General features: G+C 38.5%; 1 protein-coding gene across 3 annotated transcripts in view; it reads right to left on the bottom strand.

Annotated features, from left to right (window-relative positions):
* The window catches only part of PRPF40A (PRP40 pre-mRNA processing factor 40 homolog A (S. cerevisiae)), a 25,450-nt gene extending 1,712 nt beyond the window's left edge, over positions 1 to 23,738 (bottom strand). Inside the window, exons 1-24 of one of the 3 annotated variants that reach the window (XM_009319014.1) lie at positions 23,601 to 23,738; positions 20,477 to 20,557; positions 17,405 to 17,435; positions 17,131 to 17,153; positions 14,880 to 14,957; positions 14,667 to 14,777; positions 14,101 to 14,221; positions 12,770 to 12,794; positions 12,079 to 12,393; positions 11,059 to 11,167; positions 10,052 to 10,116; positions 9,249 to 9,413; positions 8,461 to 8,569; positions 6,823 to 6,973; positions 5,881 to 6,014; positions 5,377 to 5,491; positions 5,128 to 5,219; positions 4,836 to 4,952; positions 4,180 to 4,317; positions 3,408 to 3,503; positions 2,344 to 2,430; positions 2,157 to 2,253; positions 1,994 to 2,055; positions 665 to 799 (exon numbers count right to left, since the gene is read on the bottom strand). In XM_009319014.1, the coding sequence (XP_009317289.1) occupies positions 665 to 799; positions 1,994 to 2,055; positions 2,157 to 2,253; positions 2,344 to 2,430; positions 3,408 to 3,503; positions 4,180 to 4,317; positions 4,836 to 4,952; positions 5,128 to 5,219; positions 5,377 to 5,491; positions 5,881 to 6,014; positions 6,823 to 6,973; positions 8,461 to 8,569; positions 9,249 to 9,413; positions 10,052 to 10,116; positions 11,059 to 11,167; positions 12,079 to 12,393; positions 12,770 to 12,794; positions 14,101 to 14,221; positions 14,667 to 14,777; positions 14,880 to 14,957; positions 17,131 to 17,153; positions 17,405 to 17,435; positions 20,477 to 20,557; positions 23,601 to 23,738 (2,595 nt within the window). Of the gene's footprint in view, positions 1 to 664; positions 800 to 1,993; positions 2,056 to 2,156; positions 2,254 to 2,343; positions 2,431 to 3,407; positions 3,504 to 4,179; positions 4,318 to 4,835; positions 4,953 to 5,127; positions 5,232 to 5,376; positions 5,492 to 5,880; positions 6,015 to 6,822; positions 6,974 to 8,460; positions 8,570 to 9,248; positions 9,414 to 10,051; positions 10,117 to 11,058; positions 11,168 to 12,078; positions 12,394 to 12,769; positions 12,795 to 14,100; positions 14,222 to 14,666; positions 14,778 to 14,879; positions 14,982 to 17,130; positions 17,154 to 17,404; positions 17,436 to 20,476; positions 20,558 to 23,600 lie in introns of all 3 variants that reach the window. The other 2 variants (XM_009319013.1, XM_009319012.1) reach the window with 2 other exon arrangements.
* Positions 23,739 to 24,001: the final 263 nt, after the last annotated feature.

A 24,001-nucleotide genomic window follows, 5' to 3' on the forward strand; every position in this document is an offset into this window, starting at 1 on the left:
AACCGGAAGAAGTTTACGTTTTTCATTCAAACGCTTGTACGCGTCTTTGAAAATACTGTTCTAAGCCCCTTCCAAAACAAGCCAGACAGAAGCACCACAGCGAAGAGCAGGACTGCAGTCACAGCACGCTCCCACAGGACCTCCCACAGCTTGAAAAGTGCAAGAATTGTGGAACTGTGTTCCACTACGATTTTCTTCCAGTGTCAGCCCAGCACCAGCCCAGCACTGCCACTACTAAAATTTGAGAAGGCAGGTGCCACACGGTCACTCAGATGTTTAACCAGCTGTGCCGCTCATCTCCTTTGAGATCAATTTGGCCAACTGGGTGGGAAAAAGAAGGGCAGTTTAGTCACAAACACTGCTTTGTCACAGTACGGACCAAACCTCAGTACTGCCTAAAAATACCGTGCCTCATTCACACTTTACGTCAACGAGCAACAATAAATAACACTTAATCAAACTGATTTCAGACATCAATTAAAAAAACCACTAAATGAGGGAATAGGACCTGTATGATTAAGCTCTGCTTGAACATTTGGTCCTTTCTATCTAGAAATGGAACACAAATAAAGCTTTAGCACCTGACCTGAAGTAAACCTATATCAGCGTCCCGCTGATACATAAAGCCCAAAGCATCAGATACAAAGGAAACAAGAAAGCTTACAGAATCTTTTCCAGGTCGTTTTTTAGTAGGAGATTTATGTTTTGATTCAGATCTTTGCCTAGCTCTGTCCTTTTCGCTCTCTCTCTCTCTCTCCTTTTTGTCTTTTTCTCGTTCAGTATCCGATTCTGGTGAATCCTGTGTAAATAAAGGGGAAAATAACTGAATATTGATATTAAATGTATTAATTTATAGGATACCCACACCTCAGAAAAGTCTGACTTCATTTCAGTATAGGCCATATTAGAAAAACTGCTTAGTGGTTACTAATTAAGCAGATCCTATTAACCATGGCAGAAGTAAGTAATGCAGAAACATCACTCAAGTGATTTGAAAAGAAAAGGAGAGCGCTTTTGTTCAACACAGAAGAACCGTCACCATTCTCAGCGCACGCAAAGACGCGGCATGCTGGATGCCATACATGAAATCCCTTCTGTACGCTCACGTCATTCATTAAGATCTCTGGAAAGGGTGAAGTCTGGGAAACATTTTTCTGTTACGCTGCTGCTTGGCCATACGTGGCTGCTGTAACGTCGCTGGGCTTTTACCGGGCTATTAACCATGCTCTGCGAGGGATTAGGTGTCACCACTGTGTTTTTATTCCACGTTTCACCCCAGTGTTGCTACGCTTAAGTGACCCTGTTTGTGCTGCAACCCTTTAGCACTAGTACCTTACTCAATGGCTAACAATTAATATTCCCCCTCCTTGTGCCCACTGAAGGGCACAGCTAACTGCTAAAAAATTACAGAAACAGAAGAACACATCAGTTTTGAAGAGCTTTGCAGCCAACACGAGTTCAGAGACTTGAACTTCTTTCTTTACCCGGGGGGTGTGTGTGTGTGTGTGTGAAATCTTTGCCTCAAGTGATCTAGAGTGAAAGCTCTCTTTCTGCTCTTTAGGTCCTTTTGATGCTCCGGTACAGTCGATATCAGAGCTTCTACCGCAACCCTGATACTCAAGCAGACAAAAGGAATGATGCTCAGCGTAAGGCAAAATGCAAAGATGGCTGGGATTCTTCCCAGCACTCCACGGTAGAAGCGACCACCAAGATTTGCCGTGATAAACAGCAAATACCAGGCTACTAGTACGGTCCTTTACATCTGCTTGCACGGTTGCAGTTAAACCCGCCAAATTTGGCAGTCTTAAATGGTTTACTATTAAGGTATACGTAACAGAAAGTTACTGCGTCGCCAACACCCTCCTCCAGTCTGATCTCACACAGTCCCTATTACAAAGGCAGCTGGGTGATTACAGATACCTAAAAAGGATTACCGAAACCGTAACCTGTCAAGTCGCCCATTGGCCAACTCAAAAAAGTTAACCGCACTTACAGACTTGTGTCTTCTCTTCTTGCTCTTTTTCTTGTGTTTTTTTGACTTCTTGTAACTTCTCTCTACAAACATACGGAGAAACAAAAATACATGAATAAAATCATAAGGACCCAGCAGTAAAACAGTAACACTAATTTAAAAACAAGCAAGAAAAGTCTCGTACCGGATTCTGCACTGGAAGAACGCTCAGAAACTGATCTAGATTCTGAACGCTGCCTTTTCTTCTTTGAATGGCTATCATCATCCTCAGACTCTGAGCCCTTGAGACACAAAACCAACACAATTAGCAAGACGACAGCATTACCAATACTTACAGAAGTCGGTTTTTAAGACATCGCGGAACACCTTACCGAACGAGACCGAGACCGCTTCCTGTGGTGTTTTTTAGACTTTTTAGAATGTTTCTTGTTCTTCGAATGATGATGCTGACACTCGTGCTGCAGTACAAGAGAAGGCAAGTGTTATAATCGGTCTATAGGACACAGCAAGGAACTGTAAGGATGTTTCTCATCATCCACAAGGCATCTAGCAGCAGTTAAAAAACCCCCAAACAATAAAATCAAGCATTTCTTGTGTCAAAACCCATAAACAGCTGCCAGCGTTGCCATGTTAAAGCTGTAATAAGCAAGGAAGCGTACAACTTCAGGCGTGGAAGCACACAGCTTCTATTACCTGGATCCCTGTTTCAATGCTTCCCATTAAAGCCCCCGCTCAAGACGGCCTAGAATACACTGTGTACCTCGCTTTGCCAAATCCGAAATTCTGAAGCTAAGCCATTTTAAAATCTCTTACAAACCCCAGAAAATGAAACAAAAAACCCAAAGAACATGTGCGGCGAAAATCAAATCTCACGCTATCTAGGAAAAACCGGCACCTTATTTAACAAGACTTGTCAAAACTTCTGCAGCTTAACTCTTACTGCGGCCCATCCAAAAGTTAAGAGTGAAACTAAACTACAACATCCCTTTTGCACATCAGCAAAAAATTGGCTACAGTGGGGGAAAAAGTACATCTGCAGAGCTTGGCATGTTCTTGAAGTTTCAGATCTGTAGTGAACAAAACACTGCAGAAGTTTCATCACGTTTTGTATGAAATCACAGCAAGAAACTATTTTTCTAGAACAAAACAGGAAATTTTGACGCTAAATTAACTTCCCAAAATTCTTGTAGGGAAGCAGATTAAAAGAACAACTATGCATCAAGTAATATCAAATAACTGTAACGTGTTCTTCAGTTCCTTACTTTCAAGATGAGGTTTTAATATTCATTACTTTCATGTAACGCACAATGTCCACTGTAACAGAAATCAGTAGAATTCTGTGAAAACCCTCTCCCTCCCCACACAATTTAAGAGCCTATCAACTAAGAATTCTTTTGTATATTCTCTAATCAGGAAAAAATAAAGTAATATTTACCTCTAGTACATGCATGAAATCTTTAAATATTCTTTTTCTTTCAGACTCCAGAGTGATGTCTTCAAACGCTGGTTCCTTCACAAATCTATCTCTGATCTGTAAGAAAAACAGCAATGAAACACTAATATGAAATGCAGCCATTCAGAAATAATAAAAAAAGACGTGATTTGAGCAGCTGAAAAAGACATTGTACTGCCACAAGGCTGAACTTTTTTTTATGCCAGCTTCACAACCAAAACGGTCTTCAGTAAAGCTGTAACAGACGGAGGGCATGCAGAATCAGACTGGGTTTTGCTGCATGTGCCATTTAAGCCACGCAAGCTTGTTAAAGCACGCATTTTTATACAAAGTATACTTTGAGAGGAAAGGTTTTTAAAGGTTATCTTACCAGAACAAAGTTATAGACTTTTAACTAAGCAGAGTGCTTTATCTACATTTAAATTAAGTCTGGGGGCTTTGTGCAATTAGAGGTTTTTAAGGGGTGTGTGTGCACGGTTGTTTTTGGTTGGTTGGTTGGTGGTTTTAGGGGTTTTTTTGTTGCTTTTTTTTTTTTTTAAATTGTATTCAAACAAAAGTATCAATAGAATGAAGTTGTTCACATCAAACTTCAAATTTTACTGAAGAAACGACAGGACAATTTTTATGGGTCTAAGTTATAGAAACAGAAACACTAAGAGCTTAGAGAATCTAGGTTTACTTCTAAAAGCACTAGCATGCAGCAGCCTGTTAAATATATTTGGAAAGACTTTCATAATTAAGCGACGATACATACATCTTCCCAGACAGCGTCCAATTCAATCGGAGGAGTAGCCTGCTTCAACATACTCTTGAAGGCAGACTCTTTCCGCTTCATTTTGCGAGCTTCTTCTTTTTCCCTCTCTCTTTCACGGGCTTCTGCCTTTTCTAGCAGCTGTATCAAACAAAAGTTGTAAGATCATTTGAAAGATATCAAAATGGAAGACTAGTAATTCAGGTTAACGCAATTTTTGGAAAGCCCAACGACAATTCACCTTTAGGGTTTTCTACTAGTCACTTGGGCGTACAGGAAAATTAACTAATTACTTATTCTTAAAGCATGCAACTGCTGTTTCTCAAACAGAATCTAAAATAAAGTTAATACATAATCAAGCCAGAATTACAGAAACACACACACAAAAAAATCCCTCATGAGAAAAGCTATATATAAACACATTATTTAATTCCTACCACAGAATTTCTCAAGTTGAAACGTTTGTGGTTTGAATGAAGATATACCTCTGCAATCTTTATTTTGGGAACTGGTATCAGGATAAGCAACTCTAAAGCACAGCATCCCTCAAATATTACGGAAGTAGTCACAGCAATACAGTGAAACTAAGTGCCGATTCTTGTTTTTACAAGAGATTCCATATTATAATTTTTTGAACATTCCTATATATTAGTACTTACACTGTTGAAAGCCAGCTTGATATTTCCTGCATCTAAAGTAGTAGCTCTTTTAGTTGAGCTGATGACCGTAACAAAGTCTTCAAAAGAAGTATTCACTTCAACCACAAATCCTTTATCCTGTAAGAAAAGTGCTTCTTTGGCATCAGGTAAGTCAGGAACTCTCACTTCAGTGCCAGTGCACGTGACACTAATGCAACGTGAAATCCCACCTCCCAGTAGCAAACAGTTCACGTGAATGACACATTTGGCATTAAAAGAAGAAACCATGTAATGGAGCATTCTCCCCTCTCACCTTTAAGATATCTTTTATTATCTTCTTTTCATCATGGTAACGTGCTTTCAAGTCTTCAACATAAAACTTGAAAAGATCAAGTGCTGTTGATCCTGATGAAAAAACTAGATAAGTCAAAAGCTAGCTCTAATAAAAGAGCTGCATTTTTTTAAACAGTTAGAAAATATACAAATAACCCTGCGCTATTCTGCCCCAAATCCAAGACCTTTACCTTACTTTCTACAGGGTTGGGAGAGACAGTATTCTTACCAGGCTGACCAAGCATATTAGTGAATCTGATGTCAGAGCTTATGGTTGGGTACAACTCCATCCAAGAGGACATCGAATGCAGTTGTCCATGCTCGTGCAGCTCATCTAAAAATAGCTACAAAATAACAAGAGAAACGGAAAGTTGTAGTCACTCATCATACTTTTACTTGGCTAACAGCTGGAATGGATACTCTTGATAATTGGAATTCCATTTCTGTTCACATGCAATTGAAAAATCATTTTTTACATCATCATTTCTTCTGCCTTCCTCCACCATTTCCAATGTTCCAACTGCATTTCCTTTCCATTCAAATCTATTTCCTCTTACTTTCCCCTACTCTTGCAGCTTTCTGGCAAACAGATATGTTATACAGCAGATAAAATGCTACAACGCTGGTAACTGACACGTTATACGCACCCGTTAGCCTACCCTAAGAAACAAAAAACCGCACAGAATATCTAATGACATGACATGTCTAGGACAGAAAAAGGAAGTCCACCAACCTGAAAAGATTCTCTATTTTTACGCTGCCGCCTTCTTTCTCTAAGCAAACTTTTCTGTTTTTCTTCTTCCTCCTCTTTTTCCAATGCCCTGATATGTTCCTCAAAACAGATTAGTGCATCCTCCTTATCCATGTCTAGCAACAGATAACAACAGTGGTAAGAGTAAAAATCAGGTATTTCTTCCCGCTAACTGTAGAAAGTTTCTTGCTGTGAGATAACGGTCGCCAATTGCTACTGTGAGCAGAAGTTTCACTGAGCACTGAAATACACGAAGACGTGCGCAGCAGCAAAAACCAACCTCCCCCAACCTGGATAAATTATCCTTGCCAATACAGAGCACAGAAGCCTTTATGAGGAAAGTATTGTGGATGAGCACTTGTGCATCTCCCCGCATTACCACAGGTATCTTAAAAACACAGGACAGCAGTAAGAACACAGAATATCTTTGTCAAATGCTTTAGCAGTTGTGTAAATGCATATGCTGCTCTTAAAATACAGGATCGACTAGTTTATAAGAAAAATGTGCTCATAATGGAAAAACTACCTTCTTACTCTGGAAGAGTAAAAACAATTACTTTTTCTGGGAAAACAAACACAGCAGGATCGCAGTCTAGCAGAAGGTAGTAGAAGTATTTGCAACACAGATTACGTTGTCAAATAATACTTCAAATTTCAAAGGCTAACTAACAACTACTAAGGCAATTCAATCCCCATGAAAAAGGCATCCTTTGCTTTACCATCAAGATTTATCAGTAATGGTTTTTGAAGCCGACATCTGTTTCCTAGGAACAAAACAAGACAAGTTCCTTTATACAGGCTGCTCAGCAACTGCCATAGTGGCCCTGGACTGGGCAAGAGCAAGCCATACTTAGTCAGGAGTCCTCACTGCTAAAGACAAATCCATTCCCTCTTCCAAAAGAAACGCATAGACTGTGTACGTACTCTGAAGCTCCTCATCTTCTGCAAAGGTAGGATTGTCCATCAGATACTGCTGAGCCTCCGACCAAGTAGTACAGTAAGTGACATTAGCCATGTTATCTAGTATGTTCTTTAAAGCTTCCCAATTCCTCTTTCGTAACTGTTTGGCTTGTTCCTGAGAAAAAAAAAAAAAATTTTTTTTTTTTTGAGGTTGTATAGACAGAAATGCATGACCCCTCAAAGTTTGTTCTCTAAGAAAACACAAAATTAACTTTTCATTTACATGCAAAGCAACGTAATACAATTTGGACCTACATACAATTTTTACATACTATCATCGCTTGCATCGACAGATAAACCATTTCAGTACTATCATCTCTGACTGTTCCCGATAGACAGGAAAAGCTCATGAAAGGGTGCTCATCTTTAGAGACACTGCTAGGAAAACTGCCAGTACGTTCAGTAAACAGTCAGTGCTGCAACAAGGTACTATGGCCCACCGTGCTGCTGCAGAGCAGATCTAAACCAGACGTGCTAATCGTAGGTTATTCCTTAAGCAGTGCTGTTTGGATGGCTGGCCTCTTTCCGTTTGTTTTGCTTTTCTAGCAAGCGTGGACCTTAACACCTGGCTCACTTAAATCAATTTCAGAAATAGTCTCGCTACGCAGTTTGTTTGTAATTGCCTGTTTTCCGACTACGCAAGGATGCTGGTGAGTGCTAGCATCACTACTTCACATTTCAGTGAAGATGAACTGACGAGATACAGTTAGGGCCAGATCCCAACAGTCGGTATGGTACCACCGAGGTTAAAGGAAACACAGCTTTCTGTAACAAGCCCACAATAGTTTCACAGTCTGATTCAGAGCAGTTCAGAATAAAAGCCATCATATAATTTATTAAAATCATACTAAAAATTAAACACATTGCAAAATTAGCAGCAACATATCTCAATAAGAACAAAGACCTTTCAAAGAAACTGCTATGGTATCTTCCATACAGGGTCAAATCAGGAGTTCATCATCACTAGGGAAAGGTAACAAGAGTGATCTACTCCTAGCGTGCTTGCCCAGTTTCAGACAGATAGCTTTTCAGGAAATTTTGATCTCCAAAATGTTACCCTGCAGCAGTTAGTTCCGCAACTTCAGTTGTGTACTGTGCAGGAACAGAACTTCCAATAGTTTGTTCAGGTGAAGATTCATCACCTTCTGCCTGCGAATGTTATTATACCCCTTACGTGCTATATAACGAGAGAAATAAGGAACAACTGTCTCCAAATTCACATCTACAAAACCAGTCATTGCTTTGAAAAGTTCCACCGATGCTTTTTTCTTTGTCCCCCTCCCCCATCACATCTTTCTAAACTGAAGTCCCCCCTCTCTACAGTGTCTCACAGCTGATAAACCTTGCCTCCTTTCTGTCCTTTTCTCTCTCCCCCGCTTTGGAGAGGGGGTAACCTGGCCTGTACCCTGTAAGCAGTATATGGTTCACAGCAACGCAGCAATGTTCTCATTTGCTTCTCCATGCCTTTCCTACAGATTCCTCCCCTTCTCTTTGCATTTTGACTGTCCCTGAACAACACTTAGAATTGCACTGCTTGCAAGATTTCTTTAGTAAGAGCTGTAAATTAATTTACAGATAACAAGTGGAAAGTTTGAAAGTTACCTTCTCTTTCTTAGACAGAAAAAACAACACATCTTCATAAATTTCAAGACGATCACGCTCAGATATCGCATTCCAGACTTCCATCTCCCCAAACATTTGTTCAGCTTTTCTGTACAAAACAAAGAAAAGCATACAATCATTTATTGGTGAACACTGACTTAAATTGTCCCATTGGCTTACGATAAGATTAAATACACTCTAAGTAGTAATGTTTTTGTATGACATCTCCCTAATTTTCTGTCTTGGGCAACCTCTTCTGTGACAGCTTTCTATCTCTTATAAACAAAGGAAACAGTTGACTAAAGCTGATGTCACTATACACTCCTCTCCAGAGAAGTGCAAGTCCACCTGCAGTGCATTACATTAGAATTTTGATTGAAGGCTGGCACATGTTCACACCACTGTTCTACCAAACATTATATGAAATCAGATATATGAAATTTTCCATGACGGGCTTATTAGCTATACCTCCCTTTGGGCATGAACTTCCATGAACAAGCTATCAGAACTACTTTGTTCTTAATGGCAGATGTAATATAAAACTCCTCTCAGTGTTATACTTCTACTTATTAGAAGCTCAAACCATTATCATCAGCACACCACTCATTTGAGTTGTTTTTTTGCTGGGGTCTATGAAAATATTTGTGTTCCTATAAAAATTTTAGTTCCAGGCTTTTCCAGGCTGAGCGGATACAAAGGTTAGCATTCACCACGAGCAAGCCAGCAAGATTTGATTGTTAACTTGGCAAGCTAGTGAAGGCTGGAACTTCATTTAAGATCAGTCTTACTTGTATCTTGTTGTGGATGTCATCTTTTCGTGGTTTTCAAGAAAACGCTGGAAGGATTCTTTAGCTTCTTTGTATTTTGATCTTGCTTCTTCTTTCTCTTCTTTTTCCGTTTGAACTTTGTAAGCATTAAAGGCTTGCTTTTTTTCACTTAATTTTGCCAAAGCACTTCATATCAAAGAAAAAGAAAACAACATCAATTATACAAAAGGGAATTAAATTAGAAAAACAAAACCAAAGAGCCAAAAGATAACAGATCTGAATAATCCAGATTTTTGAGAAAAATGAAATCTAATGTAAATGGCCAGTCACCACACTGTCTCTCCCTCAGGATTATGGAAGGTCATTTCAAAAAAGTAATAAAAACAAGCACTTACTAATAAAAGCAGTTAAAAATAAAACACAAGCTACTGTCATGCTTTCAGGTTGCATTTACACATTTCACATTACAATACTATTTTTATCATGGGTATCAACCACTTGTCTGCCAATGGTTATAGCAGCCACCCGTTTAAAAAAGTAACCTAGAAAGCCTTTAGCTCCATCATTGTAAATGAGTGCTTTTATTCCCAAGAAAATCATTTAAAGAGCATAAAATACAACAACTGCCACATCTTTTCCAAATGAAAAATTAAGCCCAGGACTTGCATTTCTTTATGTACTAAAGGAACAAAGTTCCCTGACAACGGTACACATTCACAAAGGCACAAATACCTGTTAAAACAATTAAAAGTTACATCAGTAAAGTCAAACTACCTAAAACAGTGTTTGTGTAGAAATGTAACGAGGAAAGAATCAAGCAGTACCTGTATCTAGGATCATTAATGATCATTTTCATAGCTTGCTCCCAAGAAGCATTGGACGGTACTCGCTGTGAAGACATTAAATCATTAACTAATTAGATATGGAACCAACATCCAACAATGACAGATTCCTTAAAAAACAGCTCTTCCAAACCAAATAATAATTAAAAAAAGCACTACACTTTCAAGGTTAAGACACCATTCTTTGTCACAAATTTTTTTTTAAGTTTTATTAACAGTCAACATGGAAAACAAAAAAAGATATTTTTGGGATTATTCCTATTTCTACAATAAATTCTTCTGGAAGTTTGTCTACTGTACAATTATGTTGACTCACTAGACAAAACACAAACAGATCCCATATACTCTGAGGGAAAACCAAAGCCAGCCTCATTTTACTCCCACTTCTTCTCTGTCTTTAAAACAAAGATAAAAAATTGAGGGGTCAGACGATCAGGCAATACTTTTATTAGAAATGTATCTCACTGTCAAGACAAAAATATTGGCAACCATAATTTCCACAACACTTAAATACAGTTTTAGAATTACTACTTCATAGGGAAAAAAAAAAAGTCTTTAAATCATGCTAGCTTATGGAAACACTGCATACTAAATCTAACAGTTTGTCCTTCTTCCATATGGACCTCTACACTGTCTCCGAAGCATCTAGTGAAGCTGTCCGTCAAATCCCTCACTGTTCCAGTTTGAATTTTGGACAAAGACCAGATTACAAGTTTGCATTACAGTGTGGGGATCATGTAAAAGGAAGAAAATAAGAAAAAGCTGAACTGAGAGCCCTGACGAAAACTCAACACCTCCCCACTCACCCAAAGAGCTGAAAAAAGTTTAAACTGTGTATTGTTTTCACTGTAGAGTTCTCTTCCCTCATTTCTTGCCTAGTACAAAGTCCTCTTCCGCAACAGTGAGAAATTCTTTGCAAAAAAAAAATAGTCTAGCAATTTCTGGCAAATGCAGTTCAATAAAGCATGAAGAATAGTTGACCGAAATACCTTTTCTTTTAAGAGTTCTTTAAATGCTTGCTTTGCTTCTTCCTTTGTATTCCATGTATAGGTTTTTTTAACTGGTTGGGCATCATCATCCTCTTTCTTTGAAGCAGCACTATACACAAAAATCAGTAGTTTTATTATTTAAGCATTTTTTTTCTAAGCTAGAGCCACTGAAGAGTCATAAACCACCATAATCAGATTGAATGAGTTTTTTAAATAGCAACTCAAAGAAAAATAATACTGCTACACATGATAAACACCACAATTTGTACAAGACTTTTCCTTACAGACACCATACACACCTGATCAAAAAAAGCAAACTATTTCAGAAAAGTATTATTATCACTTATGCAATTGGCTACCTGCTCAAGTTATCTAGAAATGATTCATAAAAATATAATGCTGAAATTTAGCAGGAATATTTATATATATATAAAAAATCTAAAAATATAAAGGGGAGTGCCTAAAAATATGCGTCTTGCTCTTAATTATCTCCTGATGGCTATAACGCCCCCCAGAGTGTTTCTTTTTTGTTTGAATGATAAAAATCATAAGCTATAGTTCTCCACACAATCAGTTCTCCATTATTAGAAAACAAAGGATCTCATTTCTGGTGGAACAGATAAAGATGTATTTAGCATGGCCTTTTCTTCTAACGATAGCCAATTGCACAGATCTATGGAAGAGGAAACATACAGGGTAAGCATATTGTTACCCAGGGAAACTCTTACAGATATCGAAAAATTCATGAAGTGTTCAAGCCACTAATGTTCCCCGTAGGGTTTAAGAGCTTTGGGAGAGGGTTGGCAAGGGGACGGTGTTAATTTTTCTAAAAACAGATTTAATACTTCTTCCTCTCTTTCTTACTCGTTATTCTTCTCTGCTGCCATTGATTCACACTCACGTTTCACTGAAGAAACGGCTAACTGTCAAAGAAGCCTGGCCACCTACAATTGAAGATGAACCGGATCCTAGAAGAAATACAAAACTGCAGCAAGCCACGAGCTTTGTAGTTTCACTTACTCTGCTGAGGCCTCCTGCTTGGAAGAGTCATCTGCTGCATTAGCTGCAGTTTCTCCACTCTGTTCCTGCACAGCAGGGGCAGAAGTTGCTTGTCCCTGCTCCTCAGCTGCAGCCGTGCCAGTACTCTCATTTTCTACCACAGAAGAAGCTGCAGCAGATTCTGCTTCGGGGGCTGCTGTTGCTGCAGAAGTAGCAGTGGTGGTAGTAACAGCTGCGGCAGTTTCAGCAGCAGTTGTGGCTGTGGTGGTTGTGTTTGTTGCTTCTGCTGCAGCAGCTGGAGCAGATGTTGTTGGAGTTGATTCTTCGGGCTTTGCGCTGTAGGTATCAAAAACCAGGAACAGTCACATACAAGCATGGGACAACTTAATGGTTGAGGGAAACCTGTAGTTTAAGTAAGTTAGTAAAGTCCGAAATGAGAGGTTTAGGTCTAGTTACAAAGACTGTACCTCAGAAGAACACAAAACAGTCTTAGCTCAGAGAAAGGAAATGCTTTACAACTGTGGATCTATGTAGATCAACCATTTCAGTTAAAAAGAAATCTAGAATATATTATTGAGTTTTTATATATTAAGCCACTATTTGGAATGAAAAGCTGCAAGGAGAATGTTTTAAGATTCAAGGACTAGATTCCATTTTTAAGAAACAACAGGCAGCTTATCGCAAAAACCATCAGCATACCATTAAAACATACCTGTTTTCTTCAGCTTTAATCATTGCTAGAGGAGAAAGGGGAAAAAACAATCAAAATATAGCTTCAAAAATAGTTTACATACACATGGTAAAAAGTTACTGTTAACGTGATTTCATAAAAGCATAGCTTTAAATATTTTTGTTACTATCAATAATTTTAGTATTTGTGCCCTTTAAAGACTGACATCAATTCAGACTAAAATAAAACTTAGAAATCCCATTAAATAAAGATTAGGGTATATAAGAAACAACTTCTTGGTTTAAAATAATTGTTTCAATTTTAAAAGACTAGTTTAAAGAACAGATAAAGTCAGGTTTACTGAAACAGATCGTTCCTTCTTTTTTATTCTAACAGTCACTGATGCTTACTCTTCGTAGTACTTTTTAAAGTACTCATTTCTTACCCCAGCTGATTTTGTAGATTTTTCATCAAGATCTTATTTCCCTTACAATACCAAACAAAACTGTGCTAAAAGTGAAAAAGAGGAGCACAGCATCATATGATGTTTGTACAAAAGGGGACACTGCCTTTATAATACAGAAGGGCATTAAAAAAATTATTAATATTTTTGCCACATCAGTTTATCAAAATAATTTTTGTCAAAAATTAAAAGCAAGTTGATACCTAAGCAAATCCTTACACACGATTTTGGCTTTCACCAGCCAGCCAGCACTACTGCTTTGAGTATAAAATACATTACTGTTTTCACAGTTCTTCCAAGACACCGAAGCAAAATGTAATTCTTACTCAATTATAAGCTATACAGTATTACAGAAGTCCAGCACACTTTTACCCTGGTTTCCCGAGTGAGTGAGGATTAGTACAGTTGCCCCTCTGCCTCTCGTCTTCCCCCATCAACCTAAACCCCTTCACAAATCCCACCAAGTTCCTACAAATTTCCAAAGGATTGGTGGCTAAGTAAGAGTCAAATCCTACAACAGCCCTAAAATGAAGAAAGACTTGAGACTTGAAGCATTACCTACTGCTAACACAGCGAGCATGCACATAGCCCTGAACAAGCCACAGCACGTTACATCCTAATTCAGTTCCTGTTCAGCGACACGAGGGGGAGCAGATGCTGCTGCCGCATAAATAGGGAAGAACTAAGGGTACAATGGGAAAAGGGATGGTGATGAGGACACAGGAGACGAGACTGTTCCACAGAAATCTCAGACTGCATTAACTCTACCATATACGGCTTATTTCAGCAGATTTCATTTCTAACAGAAGTTTGACTGCTATGCTTCGACACCAAATTTTTGCCAGAAGTCATGCATATGCACAGCTTGCAACTCGCGGCCACCCTCCCTACTCCTTTGTGTTAACATTACCTTCAAGATCCTCAAGCTCTTTGGGTTTTGCCCAGCGCGATTCCTTTGTTTGGGAATTATAATAGTAGGGCTTTCCAGAATCAGATTTATACTCTTTCCAGGGACACTTAGACAACAATTGCTAATGGACAGAGAACAAAAACATAAAATCAAACTTACAATGGTGTTTTAAAATTAAAAGGATAGCTAGAAGCGAGCCACAAACACTACGCCAAGAAATAACTTTAATATTAATGAATACAAGTTGTATACTTCCCAAGGAAAATCCTCCCTAGTGATAAACAAACACATTACTTATTAAAAAGGTGGCATATTTAGATAAGGAAAATTTATTGAAAAATTGAGGAAAACTGCTGAGTTTTGTCCATTTTGCAGCCTCAAGTTCTACCAACATAAGGAGTGCGATATAAACATTGTTGCAACGTTTCTTATTTGAAGAGTTTGCTCCCATTGGAAAAAAATAATCTATTGGCACAGCTATCCTCCTGCACAAGAGTTATGCTAGTAAATTCTTGCATTCACGTGAACTCGCACAGTACAGTAATCTTCATCTGAATTTAATTTACCTCAGCAGGTGTTTTGAGGTCATCTGGCTTCTCCCATGTAGACTGCTTTGTTTCAGTATTATAGTAATATGTTCTTCCATCAGGTGATTTGTGTTCTGTCCATGTAGATTTCTAGGAAAAATAGAAGATACCAGTAATGATGAACAATAATTGCTGACCGAGATGCTACCAAAAGCCACTAAAAAGTTAAATACAAGTGCAAAGCAGATAAACCTGTTTAGAGTGCTCTTCATTAACAGAACTGTTGGTTGTGGCAGTTTGCTGGGCTGCACAAACTACGGGATGTGTTGTCTGAGGGCGAAACAAAACAGAGCTCTGAAAAGACATTCTGGTTAATATTTGTTTTTCATTTGAATGTGTGTATTAAATATATTAAGGAATTCAGCAGCAAAGGAAAGACAGCAAGCCAAAATCTAAACACTTTTAAGTCAGTATTGTTTTCAAGAAACTACTTCTTTGTGACAAGAGCTATTAAGAGTCTCCCACACGCCCCTCCCATTCAGCAATCCAAGACAGCCAATTACAATCGGAAAAGAAAACAAAAGTGAATGTGATCGGACCCCAACACCTTCAAGTGACAGGCCGAGAGGCACACCACGTTTTCAAAACTAAGAAAAATTTGCTTCAAGAAGATTCTGTCTTCAAGAGTTTACTGTGAACTCAGGACTACCTTCCTACTGCTTTTCATCAACAGTTTACATAAACTCGCTGAAACTAGGACTGGCGGAACACAGCTTCAGCCACCTACTCTGTTTCAGTTACTGGATATGGCTGAGGAGAAACAACTTCCTTATAGATCCAATTGCCTTGCTCAATCACACAGAATGCAAATCTCATAGAAATAAAAGGACAACTGATATTCACTGATATTTAATAATTAAGCTAGGTACAAGGTCCCCAGATTTCAAAGCAACAACCAAAAACTTACAATGGGGTATCTTTGAGGCCACATGACTATTTCTACAGATTCTGCCTCTTCATTATCTAGGCAAACTATTTTCTTCATCATCTTAACAACTAAAGGTAAATGTCTGGGATATCTTCTAGAGAAGTAATTTAATACTTACAAAATTTTAAATAGAAATCTGATAGTGACTGAAAGTTATTCATGGTCATTCACGGTGCCATGACAGACAAATTTAAAATTTGAGATTACTTCCAGATGACCTGCATACCTCAATACAAAGTTACATTAATTCAGGATTCAAAAGTTTCAATATTGAGATATACAGCACTAGTTCTGTTCCATCAGCGATTTCCCATCTGATGGAAAGGTGGAAGAGTACCGAAAATCGCCTAATGAAGTAAATTTGGCCTGCAAGCCACCTTCCTGTTTACAAGTTCAACCTACGTTAAATCACCTTCCATGCAACCTACCCAGTATTTACTCCTACTTAAGCTACTGAATTATGCTATGCTCCCACAAACGTGGAAGGAGCATTTGAAAGTAAATTTCAAATAATGTCAAGATTTTGGGGGTGGAGAACTTAAGCTAAATTACCAATGAGCAGCAAAGTTGATGAAGTAGTGATAACCATTCTTTTGAGGTTAGTACTTTATATTCTTCAAAAACCACAGTGATGTTTTCAAAACTATTATGGGTAACTATATAGGCTATTCTCTTTTTGTTGTTAAAGTGTTTGGTAAGAAAACTCTCAGTAAGCTGACAATGCTAATAAAGGTACCAATAAGTCACACGGGACTGAACAATAGCAGAACCTTGACCTGGCTTCTCCTGCTAAGCACAGCTTGCCTTAAGGAACAGCAAGGAAGACTTAATCATTGCCTACCGAGTTCTGCTATAAGCATTAGAACTGCCAAAGCAAAATACTCATTAATATGTAACAGGCAAAAAGTTACCTAAACTAGGTAAAATAAAAATCTGCTTATAAACTGGTCACTGATATGGAAGGACAAAAGGAAAAAAAAAAAAGAGAGGAAAAACACAGAAAGAGGAACTACCTTCAATCTCCTTCAGCACAAATAAAACCCCAGCTCTAGCCTGAGTAACTACATCTAGCCCAACACTTGCAAAGATTTAAATGAGAAAACAGTCAGCTTTAAAGTAACATAGGTATCTAGGCTACAATTCACTTGCTGCTCAGGTAAGGCAAAAAGTCCTAAAAACACCACAAGAAACATCTCATATTGCTGTCCTGCGTACTAGAAGGACTAGAAATACAGCAGAAATGCACACCTACTTTAGTTCAAGCTTAAATTTCTTTAAATAACAAAATACTACATTCACACAAAAAGATCACAAAACCAGTATGTACCTGACAAATAAGAAACACATTTGGAGCTATTGATTTTAGCATTAATTACAGAGTGACAGTCAAATAAGCAAAGAAGCTCCATATAAGAAGAAAAATAAGATACAAGGTTTTCTTTTAAACCTGTAAAGCCATGTATGCACAACACCTCACTGCTTTCACAATCTTCTAGAATTTTGGTTTTCACTTACCTGAGTTCCAGGAGGTGTTACACCTAAAAAAGAAAATAAAAAAAAAAACTAATTTAAAAAAGGGTTTGGTTGCTTTATTTTTCTATAAAAGACTAATTAGTCAGTGTTTGAAAGAAAAAAAGTTTTTCTGGTAATCCATGAAGGTGTCAGTTACTGAAATGCTAAATCACATTTTACAGAGAAGTGTAAGTTTGGTCGTTTTTTTTTTTTTTTCAAACGCTTCACCTACTTTTGGTGAAATATTTTGCGATGGTAACGAATTGTTTATACTTACCTACTTGTGCGTCCATACTGTTCACCCCTGGCTGTAGAAACAATCAACAGACATTTAAGTACTGAGTGCAACTGTCATTAAATCATCAATAAATACAGTACATATCCAAACAAGCACTTTCAGCAACAAAATGTTCTACTGCCTTAAATATGGATTCCTAGCTTCCCGTCACCCACTTAATTATTACTGCTCCTTAAATAAGCGCTTGGGAACATCAAGCTACTTTTCAGAAAGGCAATACATACAATAAACTACACCATCCATCTTTCCAATACACATCTTTCTTTACCTCCCAAATGAGTAGCTTGGGAGGAAAAAATGAATGAGATTCTGAATTTCTGCTGGAGTAGCTTAGTAGGCTTCTGTTATAATTATGTGGCATAAGCCTTTGAACATATTAGTGTTGAATTTGTTGCATTTATAAAACTGCTTACAAATAACCAAAGCTCTTACAGATACCCTTTTTGAAATTCTTTGAAACTAAGGAAAAAGGCTAACAGAATTCAAATAGAGTTTTCCCAACTTCTCTTTTTCTGTAGGCAAAAATACAGCTTGCAGGTCTACTTTTGCTAGGGTTTATCTTTCAGCTCTCTTCTACAAACTCTATTAACAAAAAACTCCTCAAGTAAAAAAAGTAGTATTTGTTAAAAAGAGAAAAGAAATCCTATTTGATCAATTATGTTTGGTATTATCCAATAGGACTAAACCAGGTGAATCATCAACGAAGTGTAAGTCTTTAAAGTGCATTCTGTATATTAAAAAAATCTCAGCTACTCTGTATGCATGTGTATGACTATGAGCTTAAGTACTGTCAGTTAAGCAAGGCCATAGTTAAATTTATGTCTCCGATAAGTAACCCTTCTGACCTGTTTCTTTTCTTGGGCCTATGTTTACTTTTCCAAATTCCATTCTAATTTGCTACGTATTGTAAGAGCACTAATCTGACTGAAATAATCATTTCTAGGAATTACGCTGGTTCTCATCAGCTTTCTGGACGCTTCTGTAGATCACAAAACAGACAGTGAACCTGCACAGGAGTGGTTTGAAAGACCACCACGCTTGGATGAAAGAGTCAAGACCGAAAGAGCCCTGACAACAGTACAAATCATCCAGTTGGCCTCAACGAGCTTCAGATTACATTTTACACTTGGAGAAAGTATTTTCCATCAGACAGCCAAAACTATAACAAGTCAATAATCTCATGAAGTTCACCAAGCAAATCGTCGGGACTGCAAAGAAGGTCATGATTTTTTACTCATTGACAAATTATTTTAAGTTAGAAAGTGGTAAAATCATTCTCTTATTTCTAAAACATTTTCCAGGCTGTGGTACACATGCGATAGCAGAGAGGTACAGGAATGCTGCCACGACAGACAAATGCCTTCTCATACACACGCACAAAGGTGTGAGCTCCTGCTATCACTGCCAAGAGGGTTACGGGCAAAATTAAAAGCTGGAGCCCTTCTGCCATGCTACTTTACCTCCTAAATACCATACATCCACAGACTTAATTCATTCAAAATTTATTCCTAATCCCGTATTAGAAAACCAAATGATCCGCCTTCTTGCCAAAATACGTAAAAATATGCAGTAAAACTCAGAATTAGACTGATTTTAGCACTGATCCCTCCCTCCCCTTTTAAGTCTCTTTTGGCTGTAGCACTTTTAAGGTTTTTCTCCGAAGGTCTAAAATTCTTTCAAAATTTTCCATGAGCATGACTTGTCAGAAATTCGTAGCAACTTCTATATGGGAAATGGAGGAAAAATCACTAACGTCCTTCCTACTTGGCAGCTTCTAAAATATTTAGTGCATTAGGAAGTAGCTACATGAGCACAAGAACTAATGAAGCACAGTTCCCAAGAATTTGCCTAAGGAGTTACTGACTTTTACTCAAATTACACTAAGGCTGTAACATACACTCACATCTCATTAAACGGAGACCAGCGGTGAGAAACAAACTCGTAACTAACAGGCAGATTCTCTAGTGTCTGATAGAGCCCAAGCACTAAACTTAAGTTTTTCTCCACTGTTAAGATAATTAACATCCCTCCTCTGGTATGAATTCTCGGTCGCCTGGCACATGTCAAGGTGACATTACATCCTTTTCCTAACAGTTATTTTGCAGAAACTTGGTATCTTTGTGATCCTCCTCTCATTACTCCAGAGGGCAGATGGACTGCTTAACACAATACATCTGGTTACACACAGCATATTTAGTAGATGAATTAAACGTCTTTTTCAGCAAACCCTTAATGAAAAAAACCAAGTGGAGTATTAACCAACTTATTTTTAAAAATAATCAACAAAAGCAGTAGCAAAGGTTTTGTGCCTAGCACTACGGAAAAATTCAGAGTTCCACAAGGATGAAATCTGACTTGGAGATGTAGTATCTGCATGGTAAGAAAATAAAAAATAACTTGTTTCTAAATTTAAGTGGAAAGAACTGTATTTAAGTGGATCTCCTACAGTTACTTTAAATCTCTGAAAAGATAACGTTAATAGGAAAGAAATTTAGCCTTTTCCACTTCAGAGAGAGACTTCATCTGTAACGTCTGTTAACTCTTCCCTCTCCACTTCCACCCAAAAAAGTTCTTCATACCTTTACCGATTTCAGCAAACTTCACTCAAGATCTCAAATGCGCTGAATTTCAGAAACTTCAGAAAATCAGAAATATACTAGCCGGACAACTAGCCCTCCCTCCAAACAGCCAGAGCTCACGCTGGCTCCTGTCGAGCTACAAGCAGGTGAGGGACAAGGGAGGAGGCCAGGGGTGCGGGAAGCATTATGGGAAGCAGAATCCAGACAGAAAAAAGAAGGGAAGAGCAGACGCAGATACAGAGAAGAGTTTAAAGACTGATGAAAATCCACAGGACACCAAGTATCACTAGCTCTACCTCTTGCAGAAATCTTATTTTTTACAATAATTCAAGAGCTAGATAAAGCTTCATTGCAATTAGCAATACCTTTTTCAGAATCCAATTCAGGAAAACAAAGGCATACCCATACTGAAGTAACGACAGCAACTGACACAAAGACCTTTTAAAAGCCAGAAAAGTTAAGTTAAACTCACCGGAACTGTAGGCTGCATAGCAGCTTGAGACATGTGAGACATCATCATTCCAGGCATCACTGACTGCATCATTCCAGGCATCTATAATTAAATAGTATTTCAGATATATTTTATGGTATTTTAAACGCAAAATATGAGGATTCTTTCATTTTTATTTAAAAGCAATTATCAGGTACTAGTTTTTAATCCAAAAAAACCCTTTTAAGCACTTGGCAACAAAAAGTAGGATAGGTTTACAGAATTCTGATTCCCTTCATTACGCTCCCACAAAATCAACATTAGGAATCACATGTCTACAGTATTCCAAAGTCTGATATGAAATATTAACAAAGACAACCATTTAATCTACAGAAGAACAACAGCAAATGATAAGATGTGTCATCTGTTAATAAGCTATCACTGAAATCCTAAATTAAAGCAGGAAAAATAAAGGTTGGGAAAGATTTCTGCAAAACTCCAAGGCCACACGGAACAAACTGAACAAAGGAAAGGTAAACTCAGAGTCCAAGATTAGATCTGCTCACATTTTTTGACAACTTTCAACCTGTCTCCCTTTCCTCTTACCTCACAAATAGGAAGAAACACTTTACAGGGACACTAGAATGAACTTCTGCAAACAACTTGAAGATGAAGAGAGCTATTAAATTTAAACATCAAAGCTCTAAAGACACACCGAACTCTTTTTTTAAAGGTCTGGGAAAAAACCCTTAATATAGACACACAGTATTAAACCACGTAAGAGTGTGAACTCGGTAATGGGGACACACCACACTACAGAAATGAAAAGTTCAAGTCTAGACATGCATCTGAGTTTGCTGGGCAGTCCGATGAGACCAAAAAAACCACAGAACTGCTACTCAGGTAAGCTAGCTTTTGCTCAAATATTTATGCTTATAGTCTCAAAGGGATAGTTATGCAGAAGCTGTGCAACAGCGAAGTGTCACACTGAAAAGATGTCAAAAATGCTACTGAAAAAGTGTTTAATACCTTGCACGTTTCCCATTATTTTTGCTGATCCTGGCTTTTAAGAACTAACAAGCCGTAAAAAACTGGCAAAGTGAACAAAATATATAATTTAGGTCATTACAAACATGAACTTTTGGCCACTCATCCCAAACAGGTCTCGAGAAGTCAACCCCCTTCATCCTTTCAGTTATGCCCCTTTACCTTTATCGTCCTTGGCAGGCTGGCCAAGTGACCCCATCCCCCTGTATCTTCAGGGAGCATCACGTTACCACTCTCCTCATCTTGCATCTCGTGCGGAGAGAGGGATACGTGGTAGGGCTACTGCTCCACCCTCAATCCACAAGGTTTTCTTGGGAGGGTGAGGGAGGAAGGAAAGACTGGAAGGCGGCCCCTCCTATTCCTCGCCATCCTGTAGAAGCAGGAGAAGAAAGCACTCTTGCCCCTCTGCTACTTGCAACTAAGGGGGCTCTGAGTGTGTGGAATTTCTTAAAAGCCCTGGCTCAGGTCCTGAAGAAACCCTGCGCGCTGCTCGGTTTCTGCATAACACTAACCCAAAGTCAGCAAAGGGAAAAAAAAAAAAAATTGGGAAGGAGAGCGAATTCTTTTCCAAAAGACCCTCCTCTGAATGATGCTGACAGCAGGCCGTTGCTATTGTCTATGCAAAGTACCTGTCCTACAGGGGTTCACCTCAGAAAGGAGAAAACAAGCTACAGAACGTCCCATCCTGCAAAGCCTCACCAATAAACCTCTGATATCCGCTGGAAGAAAGAGCTTATCGTTCAAGGAGAGAAGCCAACATGAGCCGATACTTCCAGCACAATAGTTCTGGTGTGAGAATGTCACCGTCCTGTCCCATCCTTAAGGCCGTAAGGTAACTGAGCCTCCAATCTCCTCTCTGCTGTGACATTTATACTCAGCTTTTTTACTCTACACCTGCCAAAAAGTCCCGAGTTCCCCATATTGCTCACTAAAATATTAAAGACTGAAATATTCAATATATGAGTGAGAACAGTGGAACAGAAGCTACAAAAGAACTGTTAAGTAGAGGAATAAAATAGAATTGCTATTTAAGTCTCCAATGAACACACACAAAAGCGCACGCTATTAGCTATCATGCTAATGGTCAAATCCTCCTCATCTTTTAAAACTGCATTATTTTTACACCAGAAGCTCTAATAGGCTGCAAAACCATGCTGAAGAGATTCCTACCAACCTTTATACACCAGCTGGGGTCGGGGGGCACACCCGCCCTATCAAAGGTTCTGCAAAGGAAGACATTCAGTTGCCAGCATGACCTTGTGGGCTCTTCTCAAAGGGTTAACCTTTCTTGCCATCCTCTGTCTACTCTGGTCTACTCTACCCCTCTGGTCCGGTTGATGACACTCAGTTTCTACTTATGCAAGCCATCATCACAAGTAGTATCGCTAGAACATTTATTATATCCAGAAAGAGAATTGCTTCTTTTAGAAGCTCAGAATTCAATCAGAAACCACATAGGAAGGGATCTCTGATTACTGAAAATAAAAGCTTTAAATTTGCAAAAAGCACGGATATGATTCTGGCCACGCTACCCGTCAACCCAGGTTCACACCCGTCAATCTGAACGGCCAAGATTATTTTTCAATCGCGTGACACTAACAAGAACTGTATGTACACAGAATTATAAACCACTCCCTGGATTCAAGAAGGAATTCTGCAAAAAATTCCAAATGTAACTACTTCTTCTCTTGCATCTCCCTATAATTTTCAGCTCTGTAGGCATAAGAGTTAGCCGAGAATGAAAGAAACATGAAGTTCTCTACCATCACCACCTCTGAAAAGAGCCACTACTTTATGTTTCTAGTATGTATTAGTAAGACAACCTTACTTCTTCAAAATCTAAAGAAAACTACTAAAAAGCTCTAATAAAAAGCAAATTACAGATTCATACCTACGGCTATTTACAATTAAAGTTACACATGAGGTGCATCAATTACCTGCTACAAATGAGAAGAGTTTCTGCACGGAGAGGAACTGTGGCATAAAATACCCCAAATTATTAACCTTACCATTTGCAAGCTACTGTATGAGACTTACCTACCTCGGGGACTACCTGACATCATTATGGGAAGAAAGAAAGAAAGAAAGAAAAAAAAGAAAATCTTGTAGTTGTTATTACCTGCCCCATTGGTGGTCCTCCCATGGGGGGCATCATCTGAGGCATCATACCGTGTGGAACTGGCGGCATATTTGGTGGTCTCTGACCCATAGGGTGCATTCCCATGGGAGGATAATGCGGCATGCCTGGGTGTCCCATCTGAAAGACAGCAACCAATGAGAAAAATCAGCATGAAGCCAACAACCCAAAAGCCCACAAAAGCATTTAACGACAAAGAGACGCTCAACACTGAATTGAAAGTGATTTGCGGAATTTTAGATTGATACTGCAAAACAGCAAGCAAGATCATTCACTCTTCCAGGTCCTCTAGAGCCAGAGTTAATAATAATTCACAAATCCATTTAAAATTTCAAAACCAACACCCGAACGAAAAAAAACCCCTCCACAATCTTTCGTCTTAC

This window comes from Pygoscelis adeliae, unplaced genomic scaffold, assembly GCF_000699105.1.
Source record: "Pygoscelis adeliae isolate BGI_AS28 unplaced genomic scaffold, ASM69910v1 Scaffold222, whole genome shotgun sequence".
In the NCBI taxonomy this organism is placed as follows: domain Eukaryota; kingdom Metazoa; phylum Chordata; class Aves; order Sphenisciformes; family Spheniscidae; genus Pygoscelis; species Pygoscelis adeliae.